This window comes from Impatiens glandulifera, chromosome 3 (assembly GCF_907164915.1).
Source record: "Impatiens glandulifera chromosome 3, dImpGla2.1, whole genome shotgun sequence".
Lineage (NCBI taxonomy): Eukaryota > Viridiplantae > Streptophyta > Magnoliopsida > Ericales > Balsaminaceae > Impatiens > Impatiens glandulifera.
The window spans coordinates 17,720,063-17,738,584 of NC_061864.1; the positions used below are offsets into that span (position 1 = coordinate 17,720,063).

Genomic DNA, 18,522 nt, shown 5'->3' on the forward strand with positions numbered 1-18,522 from the left:
TTCAAATAAATATTGTATTCATTTGAATCTCAAAATAACTATTTTTAAATTCTCAAAATATAAAAAGTAAAATAAAATAAATAGACAAAATAAATATTTATGTCTATTTAAATATTTTGTATATTTTATAGGTGGTGAAAAGAAGTGAATACAAATCAACCTTCAAGGCTGAATAAGGGTCGTGATCTAGTGCAGTCGAAAATAGAATAAATGGATACAGCAGACCACACAACCATCGAATGAACGCCTAAGCCTCATCTAGTGGACAACAACAAGTCGGTCGCCCGTTACAATCGAAGTTAAGCGCTTCCGTGCAACACCGAATTAACTAACGCGCGCCTCAATGTCGTTATCCCTAACGCGAACGGAATGTCAGCCACTAACAAAATAAAGACAGGACGTTGTGGGTTCGCGCTTTAGCTCAAAATGAAGACGTTTTAACTCGAGTTTGTCTTCTTCCTCGCGACGAACTGGATGAACATCGGCAAGAACTTTTAATTTTTCAAAAGTGTAACTCGGTCGATACTCAACCAAATCAAGTGATTCAAAGGTTGGATTATCCTAACATGGTTTGATCATTTCGCCTACAATCATAGGACAATCATGACATAACTGGATGAGAATGATTGAATACAGATAAACATTTAATGACCTTTTGTCTTGAATTCAATCTACTCGATCATCCAACCGATCTTGACTACCGATCTTGACTGACTATAAATAGCCCTCATTAACCAAGACAAATTTAAGGATCGGAATTTCAAGCCTTCAATCCAAACTTCATAGAATCTGCCATTAAATTTTTTCAAACTTTTGGAAATTTTAGAAATTTTGTAAGTTCATTTATGAATTATCACAAAACTTCATAAAGAGTTGATGAGTGTTCTCCAACTCATAGTAAGCTTTAATTCATATTGTAATTCAAGTTATAAATTCAAATTAAATTTTTTATATTTTAGTTTGACTTGTCTTGAATATTGCTCGATTGTTATATTTTCTTGATTTGAATTTGATCCTAAAATCATTTCAAATCTCTTTACCGCAATCAATTTGAACAAATTAAGCTAAATTAAAAACACCTAAATTTGATTTTGAAAATGTTCAAAATCAGGTTTTTGTTCTCTAGCTCAAGAAAAACGGTTTGAAAAGCTTCCTAACATCTTTTAGAAAATGTTAGGAATAATTTTGGATCAATTCCAATCGGTTTGAGGTATGTTAATAAAAAACCAAAGTTTTCAAAGCTATGAGAAAATATAATTCTTGAATGGATTAAAATGGATAGCTAGGGTTAATGTTTTAGTTTTATATGATCATATTATTGATCAAGTACCCAAACCCGTTGACCCCGATTCAAATCCAACGCAAACCCGCGCGACCGACCCGATTCGCGACCCACACACCTGTCTTAGGGCCTGTTTGTTTGGGACTTTTAATTTTAGTTCTATTTAATAATTAGAAGTTCTAAACTATTTTTAAAAAATTTGAAAAAAACAAAAAATATATTTTGAAATATTTTTAGTATATTTTCACAAAAATATTTTAATAAAGATCTGTTTGAATTTATTTTTAAATTCTAACACTCTAAACTGATATATTTAATGTACTTTTCTCAATAATTATCAACATCAATCACAATCACAATACCATCATTTAGATATAAATAATCTAAACTTGAAAATTAATTGGTTAAATAAACTGTATTAAAACCAAACTTTTAAACAAATAGTCAAAATTTTATGAATTAGAGACCGTTTTAACGGGTATGAATGATATAGTGTGAAGCCCTTTCCCGAGTATCACAAAACATCGAACTGAACTAAATCTCTGATAAAATTACGTTTATACACATATACAAATAATTATATTGATTTAAATTAAAAATCAATTGACTAAATAAATAATTTTTTTTAAATTAATTAATTGAAATAATGACTTTTTTCCATCAAAATTGTAATTGAATTACTTTAAATCTAAAAGATTATTTAGATTTGATCAAAAATTAATTTTAAAATGTTAGAAATATATTTTTATAAATATTTTAAATAAAAAAATTTCGACAATCAAATCGAGTCAAAATAAATTTCAAAATAAAGTCTTTTATAAAAAATTTCGACAATCAAATCGAGTCAACTGGATGTTATAAGCTTACAATTTTAATTCTTAATTATATTAACTAATTTAACTTATATGTTATATAAAACTAAGTTGTGTACAAATAAAATTGGTTATAACAATTCTAAAACTATTTTTCAATGAAATGCACAACTGATGGTTTTGTCATTTGTTTTGTAGTATATAAAACTAATTTAAGACTTTTTACGTGAGAATTTATTTTTTAAAAATCGATTCTTATCATTTAAGTTATTTTAACACCAGGTGAAATATAAAAATAAATTAGTTAAAAAACTGTAATATAAAAATAATTAATAAAAAAACTGTGGTCGTGAATTTTAACAACTTTTCAATTGTTATTGTTATCTTATATTCTAATAGTTATTAAGATAAAATTAACGAAAGGTTAGTTGTTGTTACTTGTAACATCTCAAAGGTCATTTACCAATTGCCATGGTAGATGTACAACCGGCCGTTTTTTAATTAATGAAAAAATCATATAATATTAATCTATCCTAATTGAAGCAGTATTATTGGTCAAAGTGATTTTAATAAATAAATAAATGAAGGATAAGCTTTGACCATACAAAAATGTGACAACCTGTTTTACCTTTAATTTAATTTAATTTAATTTATGATTATACATGGGCGCAGGTTCAATGTATGTTCTTCTTCCAGCCGCAATTTCTTGTTTCACCCAGTCAATTACTAATTAATTTACTACTACAATATTATAATATCCATTTATTATAATTAAGACTTTTTTTTTCTTTGAATATTATAACATGGACTTCTTAAAATGTCATAAGCACTCCAATTATTTTAAATAAGTTACAATAATTTAATTTAAGAAATAAAAAGAGAAATTTTAATTTCTTGATACACTCATAAAATTAAAATAAATAAAATTGAGTGGTGTAATTTTTTTTATATTTGTGGTTGGAGATACATGTTAATATCATTTAGAAAAAACACATATTCCTAATTTATGATTAGTTTGACTGAAATTGTGTTATAAATTATTAAAATAATTGAATAAATGAGATATGGCAAAAAAATTAAAATAATAAATTGAATATTATCAAGAACTTGCAACGTTTAACCATTAATTTATTACATAAGAATAAGATGAATCAAACTAGTCTTAAATATCATATTCATATTTAATTTTTAATATGTTTTTGTATTTGAATTCAAAACCAAATAAAAAAACATGAAATAATATCTTAAGTAATTTAGTTTGAAAAAGTTTTTATTTCTCTTTCCAGAAACAAATAAATATTTTTGTAAATAGTCCGATGGAGTATTTCAAAAGGATCCATTACTATATATCTTTATTTCTAAAATATACCAGGAATTTTTTAATGCAACTAATGTATGAATTTTGTTAACAAATTTTTAAAAATTGAAATACAAAATTAATCACACTTAAAATATATAAAAATATATATTTTTTCCAATGGAGGCATTTATTTTTAAAATATAATATCTAAATTGGACCAATAACGTCGAAAAGTAATCAATCACAAGTTTAAGGTCAAAACTCAATTTAATGAGTGTTTTTGACCATCTCCACTCAAAAAGCTAGTTTGATAAAGGTTTTTATAATTCTTTTAATTTTTAATTTTATCATTTTAATAATCAAATTATTTATTTTATCCCTTAAAATACTAACATACCCCTCATTGTTTTTATTAAACTAAAATTTTAAATATAAAAGACATTTTAATAGTTAAACTAATTAAAAATTAAATTTTTTTATTTTAATTGTATAGAACAACAAATTTTAGACCAATCCCAAAACAATCCTTAAATAATTAAGATCAAACATATTTTAGTTGGTATATATATAATACTCGACTTTTATTATTTACTTATTGTGAGATTTTTACTTAACAAATGGATTTTATCACCCAAATTAAAAGACTGAATACTTACCGAAATAGTTTTAGTTAATTTATAAATTTGTCTGAAAAAATATAAAATATTGTTAGCATGTTTAATTCAGTTTTTTATTTTATAGAGTACAAGGAATTTGATTGATTTTATTATTTATAACTTATTTATATGATGCTTAATTTTTAAAATATTCGTATTGTCGGGGCGAGTAGTTAATTTGAATATATATGTGAGAATAAATGAATATTTGAGTCGGATTGTGGGTTGACCCGTCTATAAACTTAAAACGGTTAAAAGTAATAAAAAATCTTATAGGTATGTTTTAAACTTGCAACATAACCAAACATGTACCACACTTTAACCAAATAAGCTAATAAGATTTTATATTTTTAATTCAACACCAAATTTGATGAACGCGGAACATTTTAACAATTTATTCAACTTTTTAACTAACTAATATATATATATATATAATTAATTAATGATGCTTAATTTTCAAAGTGTACGAATTGCTGGATCGATAACTGTGGTTAATTTGGATATATATGAGAGTAAATAGATATTTTGGTCGGATCGTGGGTTGACCCGCCCATAAAACTTAAAACAGTTAAAAATAAAATTAAAAATGCTATCACATTTTTATCGTAATTTTTTTTCACAATTTTTTATCATTAGTCGTGCAAATGCACGAGTTTATATAATAATATAAGTTTTTTACTTAAAATTTTTTAAATGTAAGTGAAAGTTCTAATTGTGAGTTTAATTTTAGTTTTGTAACGCTTTAAATGAAAGGACATGTTCATGGTCTATTATTTTAGTTATTTTTAATTTAAAAATAATATAAAATATTTTTTTTAATAATTAATTTTTAATTTATATATCTAATTTTGAATTAGTTAATAAATATATTTATATTTAAATATTAATTAGCCCAATAATATTTTAATTCTTATATTAGACCATTTAGTATAAGAAAAATTAAAATACATGTAAATGTATCTATCAAAGAGGTCTTAAGTTTTCTTCTTTATTATTGTTTTGACAAAATAACTTAATATTCAAAGACTTTGGGGGTCTGAGATTCCAAAGCAGCACAATTTATTCCTTTTATTTTTATTTTTTTAATCTAATTGGACACTTTCTCCCCAACTCAACCAATAGCGATTGAAAATAACATTTGGGTCCCACTCCTGGCCCCACATTACTCTGCTTGGACTAGTTTTTTTTTTTTTTTTTTAAAAAAATTAACCAGCCGGACTTCTTCACTTTTTGATCCGTGGGCTTGTTTCTTGTTTATTTTTTATTTATTAAAGATTTGATTTATTTGAGCAATTGATCTCTGATCTGAATATATTTTAAAATTAAAATAAATATATTCTACAAATTTATTTTTTTTATTTTAAAAAATTAATACGACGTTATGTCTCCAATTTTAACTTTAAATGTTTTTAATAGAATATAATTTTAATTTATGAAGTTATATTTTAGTAGGAGATGATAAATGAGAAATACGAATTTAATTAAATAGTCCGAGATTCAAAACAAAATTAAATTTTTTTGATAAAATTAATATAAGTAACCAATAAAGAAATAAATTAAAAAAATACCTATATAATTGAAATATTAAAATTTTATGGTACATTTTTTATTTCTTTAGGTAAAAGATGGTAATATTCTTATTTAGGTACATTTTTTACTTTCCATTTTTATTGATATACATAAATGACAAATAGGTGGTGAATTAACATTTGGGGTGTAAAAATTACTAGAATTCAATATAGATCAAGAAATTGTCAAAATTTTATATAGATTGAATCAAAATTAGTAATTTATTAAAACTATATTTATGACAAATTCCATAGACCAAGTAAACAGATTCTCTACTATAATTCTTTTATTTTATAGAAAATTCAAGACTACAAGTCAACAAGAAAGAATAAATTATCAAATGATCCACTACTTTCATAAAATGTTCAAAATTAGTCACTTAACTTTCAATTGATTCTAATAACCCCTTAACAAACTCAAATATTATCATTCAACCCCATAATTTTGTATGTATAAAACAATTTTGAATTTAATTATTATAACTTTTCACAAGTTAAATATCACAAATAATAGTAAAAACTAAAATAATCACAGGACTTGTATTTCAAATTTAAAATTCTCATTAACTAATATGCACGAAAACTTTCTAAAGTTCAAATATATTCATAACGCTTACTTAAAAGCGAAAAATTTAAAATTCAAGTTCCGTAATTTTCTTTCTTACGTGTAAAAGAATTTTATTTTTTATTTATTTATTTATTATAAGTTATCACAAGTTAAATATCACAAATAATACTTAAAATAAAAAATCACGGACTTACCTTTTAAATTCTCCGCCAAAAGTAATAAAAAATATTTCCGTCGGACAAAAACTTGAATAAATTAATATATTCACAATGACTACTCAAGATCATAAAATATATATAATTTAAAATACAAGTCCGTCTTTTCTTTCTTACGTGTAAAAGAATTTTAATTTATTTATTTATTATAAGTTATCGCGAATTAAATATCACAAAAAATACTAAAATAAAATAAAATCACGGGACTTGTATTTTAAATTTTCCGTCAAAAGTAATAAAAAATATTATTTGGTGATTCGGACGAAAAATTGAAGTAATTAATATGCACGACGACTTCTCAACGGTAAAATATATTTATGACGGTTATCGTGTCTCGATCTTGGCTAAAAATAAAAATTTAAAATATAAGTCTCGTGATTTTCTTTCTTACGTGTAAAAGAATTTTGATTTATTTATTTTAATTTATTTATTATAAGTTATCATGGGTTAAACATCACAAATAATATTAAAAAATAAAATATCACGAAACTTGTATTTTAAATTCTCCGCCAAAAGTAATAAAAAATATTCCTTGATGAATCGACAACAAACTTGAACTAATTAATATGCATGACTTTTCAACGTTAAAGTAAAATATGCACAACTTCTCAACGGTAAAATATATTTATGACGGTCATCGTTCTCGATTTCTCGATTGAGAAATCAACCATATTTACCCTAAAATCTTTTACTTTCCTATCCTTGAAAAGAACTCCATAATTATTATATTGAAAAGACAATTGTAGTGTTTTTTAACAAATTAAATTTGCTTATTTGAACTCATCTAAAATGAAGTGACCTTTATTTGAACTTGAATACAAGTTGAGGGATTCATTTAAATTAATTTCAACAAAGAATTTCTTACAAATCCAATCAAGCCTGCAGAGGTAAAGAGCCAAGAGGAATCATTTGTTGTTGTTCTTCACCATCTCTCTCTAATTTCTTTTTCTCTCTCTCTCTCTTGTTAGAACAGAGCTATCAATGGAAAGCTCCATCCAATTCCAAGAAAACCAATACCGATCCATGATTCCATCTCAAAACAGTCGAACCAGTGAAACATCAAACAGTAGCAGCATCAGCAACACCTCCAACAATGGTTTCCACCAACAGCCGGCGACGGCGAATCCTTCAACTCCGACGACGCCAAAACCCATAACGAGGTCAACCGAACCCAACAATCCATACCCGACTACTTTCGTTCAGGCAGACACAGCCTCTTTCAAACAAGTAGTTCAGATGCTAACCGGATCAACCGGTCAAACCAAACCCGATCCACCTAAGAACCCAATTCCTGTCATCAAAACAGGACAGAAGAAAAACCCTTCTTCCAAACTGTACGAGAGAAGAAACAGTATGAAGAATTTTAAGATCAACCCATTACCACCCGGATTCACTCATGGATCTATGTTCTCGCCCCGAAACCCAATCACGCCGGAGATTCTTTCACCTAGTATACTGAATTTCCCGTCGTTGGTTCTCAGTCCGGTCACCCCTCTCTTGTCTGATCCATTCAACCGGTCCCCTGTAAACGAGGTTGAAAAAACAGAGGATCAAGCCATTGCTGACAAAGAATTCTTCTTTCACCCTTCGCCGGCGAATACTCCGAGGGAAGTGGAGCCCCGACTGTTGCCCCTGTTTCCGGTCACATCTCCTCGAGTCGCCGGTTCATCCAATTGACGTAAGATCTTACAATACTCCTCCTCCATTTTCGTACACATCTATCATAAAGAAAGAGAAAGAGTTTGTCTTTCTTCATCAATTTTGTGGGTGTTCTTCTTTGTTTTTTTCCTTTGATCTTTAGCTTCTTCAATCAAGGTATAATTCAGTATTAGTGGATCAAGATTCATGGCTTCTAATTCAAAATCTCATTTCAATTCAATCATATTTGAAGCTATGCTCATGTAACAAACAAGACTAATTCACTGCCTTTGATTATTCTCTTTTTCAATTGAATATAAATTTTGATTTTTAATATGCATTTTTATTTCTTTATGTTTAAGAATTCAGTTTGATTAGTCTACTAATGCTAATTAATCTTGATAAAAGCTTATTTTTATCATTATATTATGGGTTTTGTTAATATTAAGTCATCTTAGTTAATTGTTGCTTTAACTTATATAGTTGGCTTGTCATGAATTCTAGTCTTTCAATCATTAAAATAAAAACTAGTTTTCAATTTCAATTATATATATAAAGGTTTATCCCCATAAATTAATTTTGTAATATATTTAATTTCAAAATTAGTGTCTAATTATCATGATAATGATAATGAATGATTTAATAAAAAAAAATTTGAGGATACAAGTGGGGAACTCGAGTTGGTGGATGATGATGATTTAGTGGAGAGTGGGTATTGGAGACTTTTTTTTGAGGTGCAATCTTTGACTATTCTTTTTATCCCTTTAAAGTGGTCCATCCAATTACCCAAGTAGGATTATTATTTGAAAAAAAGTGAAAAGAAAATAATAATAATAATAATATCTAAAATATCTATTTTCAAATAATTTAATATTTGTTAAATTTAAACTAGAGCATATATTATAGAATTCTTTTTAATTAGTAGACATGGAAAAGTCTACTGCATATTGTAGAAAGGACTTACATGTGATGGAGTTGGGTGGATTTTTCTTTAGAATATATTCTTGTAGGGTGCAATGATTATTCTTTTGTTACTACATATATACATTGGATCTTTAATTCTAACTTTAAAAAGAATGAATGATAACAATTGTAAAGGGAAAAAAATAAGTTTGCTAGTTATATATTCAAAAGTAAAACAAATAAATCATAAATTTTAAAAAGACATGAATATTGCCCTTTAGAAAAGTAAGCATCTTTAAAAAAAGCTATGAGAGTTTATTTTATTTTATTTTAAATTGAGAGTTTATTATTTTTTAAATAATAACGATGACATCCTAATATATAATTATGATTTTTCATTTCAAATTATAATGTTCTTAATGAAAATTAAATTTGAGAGATTTTTAAAAATAGAAGATAATCCTAATAAACCTCTTGGTTTAAATGAAAGTGAAGAATTATAACGTTGGGGGTATATGCTAGTCTTTCTTATTTAAAAAAAGAAAAAAAATAATCCTAAAAAGAAATTTACTTTCTTTATATATTTAAGTTCTAAATGATGTGAGTACAAAATCTCTTATCATGTTGAGGTGGAGATAGATCAATAAAGCATTGAAAAAAAGGTTTGAGATTTATTAGATATATGTCACCACTTTTAATAATGTTCTTTATCACACTATATATATATATATACTTTTTCTTATTGTCATACATATATATATAGTACAAAATATATGGTTTAAAATATACTCGTTATATAAATTGTGTTCACTTTTCAAACAATGAACGGAATAAATAAAGTTGTGTCGAACAAATAAATCATTACCGTAACATGAAAAAGAAAAAAAAGGTCAGATTAGTGTCTAGGCATACTTTTTTTGTTTTTTGTTTTTTTGGTATTATATATATTTTCTTTCTCTCTTCTTCTCACCGATCACCATGCAAGCCCATGCACACACGTCTGATTCATCGATCATTTAATCTTAGTCGGTGTAGCGTTTGCAATGGGTAATGTAACTGCATCCCCGTTGGTAAGGATTAGCCCTTCCACGACGATTGCAATTGTAGTAAGATTGTCCTCTTTTGCTGCATGGCACATTGTTTTTCTTCATTGCACCATAGCTTATGTACCTAATTTGTATATAAGATTACAACATTAAGCAATAGAAATGTTTTTATTTTAAGAGAATGTATCGAGTTAGTTAATATATATATATATATACCTATCTCTCCGAGCGGCGGCCAAGCCCCTACGAGCAACCTCATTCTCCATCATCATCTCTTGTACTTCGACACCGTCGCATTGGCCTACCTCTCCGTTGCAGGCAGCTCCCGCGTTTGTCATCATGGAGTCGAGGTCAAAATGAGCGACGGTATTCAGACTGACATCGTAGGCGGTGGAAATAACGGACAAGAAGAAGAGGAGGAGAAGGAGGAACGCGCCAATGCGAACGACACCCATTGGAGCAAAAGCAAACCTTCGAGAGATCTAGAGAGAAAGGATGGGGGTGTTTATTGTGCTAATATTCTTTCCCTAAGCGTTTAGAGATGGGTGACAATCAGAATGGATGTATAGAACAAAGAGAGAGAATCAATGAACGTGTCGCAATGATTTTCGGGTTTATCATTCTTTTCAATGCTATTTTTGGTGCATCTTTTCTTATAAGGTTTTTGTCATTTTCTATTTTTCAACATTAAATTCAATATTATTAGTTGCAAAGTTGAGGATACCCATAAAAATACCATATTTACCTCATTTACTTATTCAAATACATGTTTCAAAAAAAAAAAAAATTTAGTTTATAAATAAATTGAACACATCTTTCAAAATTCACAAGTATATACGAATTAGTGTCTAAATTAATTAAGTTAAAACAGTATGATTTTATCCTTTGGAACACAATGGTAAAATAGAAAACCCAAGCCTGTTTTCTTCTTCTTATTTCTTCTCTAGATAGTATCAACAGTCAGGAGCAAAACACAGATATAGCTTTATTTGGAATCTGCTGAGAAAAAGCGCCAAATGATCGCGAGGATCACAATGCCCCCAAAGTGCAGAACCTCCCATCAATTCAACGTTACAGCGAAAGAAGATAATGGTGCGCTCGAAACCCAAAAATGCTTGACAGGCCTAGACTGTCTTGAAAAGCTGGATCGAAGAGGCCATTTGAGGACAGATGAAAAAAGGATAGAGGGAAGAGAAGAGGGAAGAAAAGACATTCACCATTATTGAGATTTCAGAGTTTTGGTGTTTGAAGATAGAGACATTTATTAATTGTATTGGGATCGTTGGAGCTTCTTCCTAGATCTATTACAAGCTGCGTGAAAAAAAAGGAGCAAGTCCAAGGGATTGAACAAAAGGATAAAATAAAATATATCTCATTCTGTAAATACATGGTAAGTAAAGAATTACGTGTGACTTAATTCTTTCCTAATGGAGATACATATGTAGCCTATTCGTAGGTTTAGTTATAATAATAATAAAAATTCATTTCTTTTAAATTGGGAGAAGGATAGGAACCATTAGACGTCAAGTCGAGTAAAGAAAGTAATATCGAATAGAGTGTGCTTTAGGCTTTGATACCTATAATTTTTTTTTAAAAATTTGATGGCAATGAACATGAGAAGGATTTTAAGAAATTAGTAAGAGTAAAGTGAGACTACCATTTGGAGGATTGTCTCGAAAGGAAATCGATTTCTTAAAAAAAGATTTGAATGAAAGATATTCGATTTAGCTCGGTCTCGTATTTCTCAGAATACTGAGAAATGTTAACTCTCAAAGAAACTCTCAAAGAAAATTTGCGAAGAGAAAGAAGATGTTGAAGTCAAGATTGAAGACACAAATTGAAATAGGAAGTCTTATCTCCGAAAGCTGCCTAGAAGAGATGTTTAAACTCAATGGCTAAAGAAACAAAAACAAAAGTACCCATTATGGTTGAGATATTGAAATCACCACTTGTCGTTTTACGAGAACAACACAAGTGTATCGATTCAATTAGATATATCTGTGGTACTAAAATACAAAAACTTATGTGCTAGTTGAGGTATTGAAATTAACACTTGTTGTTTTCAAAAAACAAAACTGTACTGATTCTTTTAGATACAACCCCGGTTGTATAATACATGATGACTCACAATTGTTGAGATATTAAAATCACCACTTGTTTGAAATCGAGAGAAGGTTCGAAGCATTGAAACCTCTAAAAGAATTTTTTTTATAACAATGAACATGAGGATTTTAAGAAATTAGTAAGAGTAAAGTGAGACTACCGTCCGTTTGGAGGACTGTCTCAAAAGGAAATCGATTTCTTTTAAAAAAACATTTGAATGAAAGATATCCGATTGAGCTCAATCTCGTATTCTCTTAATACTTAGAAATGTTAACTGCCAAAAAAATTTGCTAAGAGAAAGAAGATGTTGAAGTCAAGACCAAAGCCACAAATTGAAAAGAGAAAGTATTATCTCTATGCGCCGTCTAAAAGAGATGTTTAAACTCATTAGTTAAAAAAAAGAATAAAAATACCCGTTGTGGTTTAGATATTAAAATTCCCATTTTTCGTTTTGTGAGAACACAAGTGTACCGATTCTATTAAATATATTTGTGGTAATATATATATATATATATACCATGGTATTTTGACTTAATAAATTAAAAATGATGCAAATAAATTAAACAAATTAAATGATTTTATTTTTTAAATTAACTATGTTTGTGTATAATTTTGTAAAAAAACAAATGAAGTCCAAGTGCATCACGCAAAGACTTAGACCTTAAAAATATCTCAAATTAAACAAGCTCTAATATGAGAAACATACTAAACGATGTGTCAGCATATCACCTAATCATGTTTTCATTTTCTCTAAATGACAACAGGTAGGAGTAAAACACAATTTGGAATAAGCTGAGACAAAGCGTCAAATGATCATTGCGATGCAAAGATTGGGTCGCAAAGATTACGATACTCCGAGTGCAGAGCCTCGTAGTGACCACGACCCATCCCATCGATTCAACGTTGTAGCGAAAGAGACAAAGGAGCAATTCCAAGGATCAAACAATTAACCCCCTCGTGTCCACCTACCACGTGTGCTCCTAAGGCCACTAAACCACTGCAACTTTTATTAAATAAATAACCTGAGACCTCACACTTTGCCCTTCTTAGAAGTTAAGGTCCCACATGTTTTTAAACCGCTTGCATCTGGATTTACTATCACTTTCATTAGTTAGTTGACTTCAGGACACTAAGTAAAAAATGGGGTTTTATCGAAAGATTTCCTCAACAAATTTATATATCTGTCGGTAGAGGTGTCGAAAGGAAGAAATCTGTTGCAAATGAAAAAAGATGCTGACAGGCTCTACATATCTTTCGGTATTAGAATATAATACCGAAAGATATGACATATATCTTTCGGCTTTGATCCTTTTCAAAAAAATTCAAAAAATGGCTAAGTGTTGGGTTTTCTTTAAAGGATATACCGAAAGATATAGATTATATCTTTCGGTTTTGATTCCTTTCAAAAAAATTCAGAAAACGGCTAAGTGTTGGGTTTTCTTTAATGGATATAACGAAAGATATAGACTATATCTTTTGGCTTTGATACCTACCAAAAAAACGGCTAAGTGTTTGTTTTCTTTAAGGATAAACCGAAAGATTTATCTAAATCTTTCGGTTTTGCCCAATTTCCAGCAGTTTGATTTTTTTAATTATTGAAGGCCAAAGCCGAAAGATATACATATATCTTTTGGGTTTACCCTTGAATACCAAAAGATATAATGTAAATATTTCGGGTTTGGCTTCACAAATTTCTTCACCCTTTTCTAATTGGTGTTTTGGTTTCTAAATACATGAATCTTGTTTAATTGTACAAACATATCAATTGTGAGCCAATATTCCAAGTATAAGGGTTGTGATTGAAGTTACAAGTATAAGTTTGTGTTTGATTATATAAAATATATATAAGGTTTGTGTTTGATTATACTTAGAATAAGTGATTATGTTTTATATTTGTATGTGTAGGGGTTTGTGTTTAATTTATAAGTAAAATTTGTGTTTAAGTTTTAAGAGTAAAATATAATCATGGTTAAATCTAGTGAAAATAATAAAATTTAAAAGGTCAAATACCAAAAGATTTAGAGTAAATCTTTCGGTTTTGCCCAATTTCCAGCAGTTTGATTTTTTTGGTTATTGAAGGCAAAAGCCGAAAGATATACATATATCTTTCGGGTTTATCTTTGAATATCGGAAGATATAGTGTAAATCTTTCAGATTTGGTCACTCTTCATAAATTTCTTCACCCTTTTCCAATTGGTATTTTGATTTCTAAATACATGAATTTTGTTTAATTGTCCAAACATATCAATTGTGAGCCAATATTCCAAGTATAGGGGTTGTAATTGAAGTTACAAGTATATGTTTGTGTTTAATTATATAAAATGTATATAAAGTTTGTGTTTAATTATACTTAAAATACGTGATTATGTTTTATATTTGTATGTGTACGTAGGGGTTTGTGTTTAATTTATAAGTAGGATTTGTGTTTAAGTTTTAAGAGTAAAATATAATCATGGTTAAATCTAGTAAAAATAATAAAATTTAAAAGGTCAAATACCAAAAGATTTAGAGTAAATTTTTCGAGTTTGAAGAGTAAAACCAAAAGATTTATCTAAATCTTTCGATTTTATCCAATTTCCAGCAGTTTGATTTTTTTTGGTTATTGAAGGCCAAAGGCGAAAGACATACATATATCTTTTGGGTTTACCCTCGAATACCGAAAGATATAGTATAAATCTTTCGGGTTTGGTCACTCTTCACAAATTTCTTCACTCTTTTCCAGTTGGTATTTTGGTTTATAAATACATGAATCTTATTTAATTATTCAAACATATCAATTGTGAGCCAATATTCTAAGTATAGGGGTTGTGATTGATGTTACAAGTATATGTTTGTGTTTGAATATATAAAATGTATATAAGATTTGTGTTTGATTATACTTAGAATGAGTGAATATGTTTTATATTTGTATGTGTAGGGGTTTGTGTTTAATTTATAAGTATAAGATTGTGTTTATGTTTGAAGGTTAAAATATAATAATGGTTAAATCTAGTTAAAATAATAAAATTTAAAAGGTCAAATACCGAAAGATTTAAGATAAATCTTTCGGTTTTGAAGGGTAAAACCGAAATATTTGTTTAAATCTTTCGGGTTTGCCAGATTCCCAGAAGTTTGATTTTTTTGGTTATTGAAGGCCAAAGCCGAAAGATTTATGTATATCTTTCGGGTTTGCTATAGAATAATGAAAGATATAGCGTAAATCTTTCGGCTTTGGTCACTCTTCACAAATTTCTTCACCCTTTGCCAATTGGCGTTTTAGTTTCTAAGTACATTAATCTTGTTTAATTGTCCAGACATATCAATTGTGAGCCAGTATTCCAAATATAGGGGTTGTGATTGAAGTTACAAGTATAAGTTTGTATTTGAGTATATAAAATGTATATAAGGTTTGTGTTTGATTACTTAGAAAAAGTGAATATGTTTTATATTTGTATGTGTACGAGTTTGTGTTTAATTTATAAGTATAGGATTATGTTTAGATTTGAAAGATAAAATATAATAATGGTTAAATCTAGTGAAAATAAAAAATTTAAAAGGTCAAATACCAAAAGATTTAAGATAAATCTTTCGGTTTTGAAGGGTAAAACCGAAAATTTTGTCTAAATCTTTCGGGTTTTCCCAACTCCCAGAAGTTTGATTTTTTTTGTTATTTAAGGCCAAAGCTGAAAGATTTAGACAAATCTCTCGGTTTTGCTATAGAATACCGAAAGATATAGCGTAAATCTTTCGGCTTTGGTTACTCTTCACAAATTTCTTCACCCTTTTCCATTTTTTTTGGTTTCTAAGTACATTAATCTTGTTTAATTGTCCAAACATATCAATTGTGAACCAATATTACAAGTAGAGGGATTGTGATTGAATTAGTTACAAGTATAGGTTTGTGTTTGAGTATATAAAGGTTTGTGTTTGATTATATATTTAGAATAAATGAATATGTTTTATATCTGTATGTGTAAGGGTTGTTGAGTTATGGAGCCTACACTTATAATAAACTCTACATTGTTAATTAGAGTTTATTGGGTTTATCTTTTTTTGGTTTTGGGCTTGGGCCTGACCAAAGTTATTTGGGTTTATTACCTGAATGTTTACCCTATAAATATGTAATTATTAAGGGTTTACATTGAATAGACAGAATTCTAGAGAGATAAAGTGTGAGGCAAAAACTCTGTATTCATTCTTCTTCTTCATAGTAAATCTGGTGGTGGCTAAAGTGGATGTAGCTCAATTTGAGTGAACCACTATAAATCTGTGTGTTTTTGTGTTTTTACAGATTGTTTTCAAACATGTCGGATTTGAGAGATACAAATCCTAACAACTGGTATCAGAGCAGCTGGTCTAGATCTGAGCATTGGAAATTATGGCAAGTGAGAACAGTATAGGACATGGGATTGGAAGATTTGATGGGACAGATTATGCCTTCTGGAGAATGCAGATTGAAGATTATTTCTATGGAAAAAAACTTCATGTTCCTTTGAGTGAGAAACCAGAGAAGATGGATGAAGCTGAATGGAAACTCCTTGATAGACAGGTTTTGGGAGTTGTCTGATTGACGCTAGCCAAGACAGTTGCTCACAATGTAGCAAAGGAGAAGACCACCATGGGTCTGATGAAAGCTCTTTCTGATATGTATGAGAAACCATCTGCTAACAACAAGGTACACTTAATGAAAAGACTCTTTTACTTAAGAATGATTGATGGTACTTCTATCACTACTCAGTTGAATGAATTCAATACACTTGTGAATCAATTGCTATCTGTTGAGATTGATTTTGAGGATGAAGTTAGTGCCCTGATTTTGTTAGCATCTCTACCAAATAGCTGAGAACTTATGAGGACAGCAATTAGTAATTCAGTTGGAAATGCTAAACTGAAATTTGTTGAAGTTAGAGATCGTATTCTTGCTAAAGAGGTTCGTAAAATTGATTCTGGTGAAACGTTCAAAGGTTCTGCTCTGAATGTGGAAAACAGGGACAGAGGTAATGATAGAAATTTCAACCGAGGTAAGAGCAGATCTATGTCAAGGAGCAGGAGGAGTCAGTCAAAGTCTGGGAGGACATTTGAGTGCTGGAATTGTGGTAAACAGGGTCATCTGAAGAGGAACTGCAAAGCACCGAAGAAAAACAGTGATGATAAAAATGATGCAGCCAACGTTGTTACAGAATCTGTCATTGATGCGTTACTTCTGTCTGTTGATAGCCCGATAGATTCATGGGTTTTGGACTCAGGAGCGTCTTTCCACACCACTGCTCACAAAGAATTAATGGAGAATTATGTGGCTGGAAACTGTGGGAAAGTTTATCTCGCAGATGGTGAGCCACTGAATATTGTTGGCATGGGGGACATCAAATTGAAGATGGCAAATGGTTCTGTTTGGAAGATTAATAAGGTGAGACACATTCTAGGTTTAATGCGCAATTTGATCTCTGTTACACAACTTGATGAAGAAGGTCACAATTTCAGTTGTGGAAATGGTGCATGGAAGGTGATTAAAGGAGAAATTGTTGTTGCTCGAGGTCACAAAACTGGAACGTTATACACGACTTCAACTTGCAGAGAAACAGTTGTTGCTGTAGTTGATGACTCAAAGAACAGTGAATTGTGGCATTGCAGATTAGGCCATATGAGCGAAAAAATGATGAAAATTCTTTTGAAGAATGGACAGATTCCAGAACTGAAGTCTATTGAACATCAGTTATGTGAAAATTGCATTCTTGGAAAACAGAAACGAGTGAGTTTCTTACAAACTGGGAAGGAGCCCAAGAAAGAAAGACTAGAGTTGGTACACACTGATGTGTGGGGACCTGCACCTGTTTCTTCTATTGGCGGATCATACTACTATGTGACTTTTATAGATGATTCAACAAGAAAAGTATGAGTTTACTTTATGAAGCACAAGTCTGAAGTATTTGCTATTTTCAAGAAGTGGAAGGCTTTGGTTGAAAATGAAACAAATTAGAAAGTTAAGTGCTTGAGATCCGACAACGGAGGTGAATATATCAATTCAGATTTCAAAGAGTATTGTGCTGAGAATGGGATCAGTATGGTGAAGACTGTTCCCCGAACGCCTCAAGAGAATGGAGTAGCTGAAAGAATGAACCGAACATTGAACGAGCGTGCTAGAAGCATGAGATTGCATGCAGGGCTGCCTAAAACCTTTTGGGCAGAAGCTATTAATACTGCTGCCTATTTGATAAATAGAGGACCCTCTGTTCCTCTTGAATTCATAATTCCTAAAGAAGCTTGGAGCAATAAAAAGGTAAACCTTTCTTATTTGAAAGTGTTTGGATGTTTATCATATGTTCATATTAATGAATGTGATAGGAGCAAGCTTGATCTAAAGTCTAATAAATGTTTTTTCATTGGTTATGGTGATATCGAGTTTGGTTATCGTTTCTGGAATAATCAAAATCGGAAGATCATTCGTAGCAGAA

At 29.4% G+C, this 18,522-nt stretch overlaps 1 protein-coding gene across 1 annotated transcript; it reads left to right on the plus strand.

Annotated features, from left to right (window-relative positions):
* Positions 1-7,287: 7,287 nt before the first annotated feature.
* LOC124930930 (VQ motif-containing protein 4-like) lies at positions 7,288-8,371 on the plus strand. The gene has a single exon (XM_047471306.1). It carries the CDS (start codon positions 7,383-7,385, stop codon positions 8,076-8,078), a length of 696 nt encoding a protein of 231 aa, XP_047327262.1. The 5' UTR covers positions 7,288-7,382; the 3' UTR covers positions 8,079-8,371.
* Positions 8,372-18,522: the final 10,151 nt, after the last annotated feature.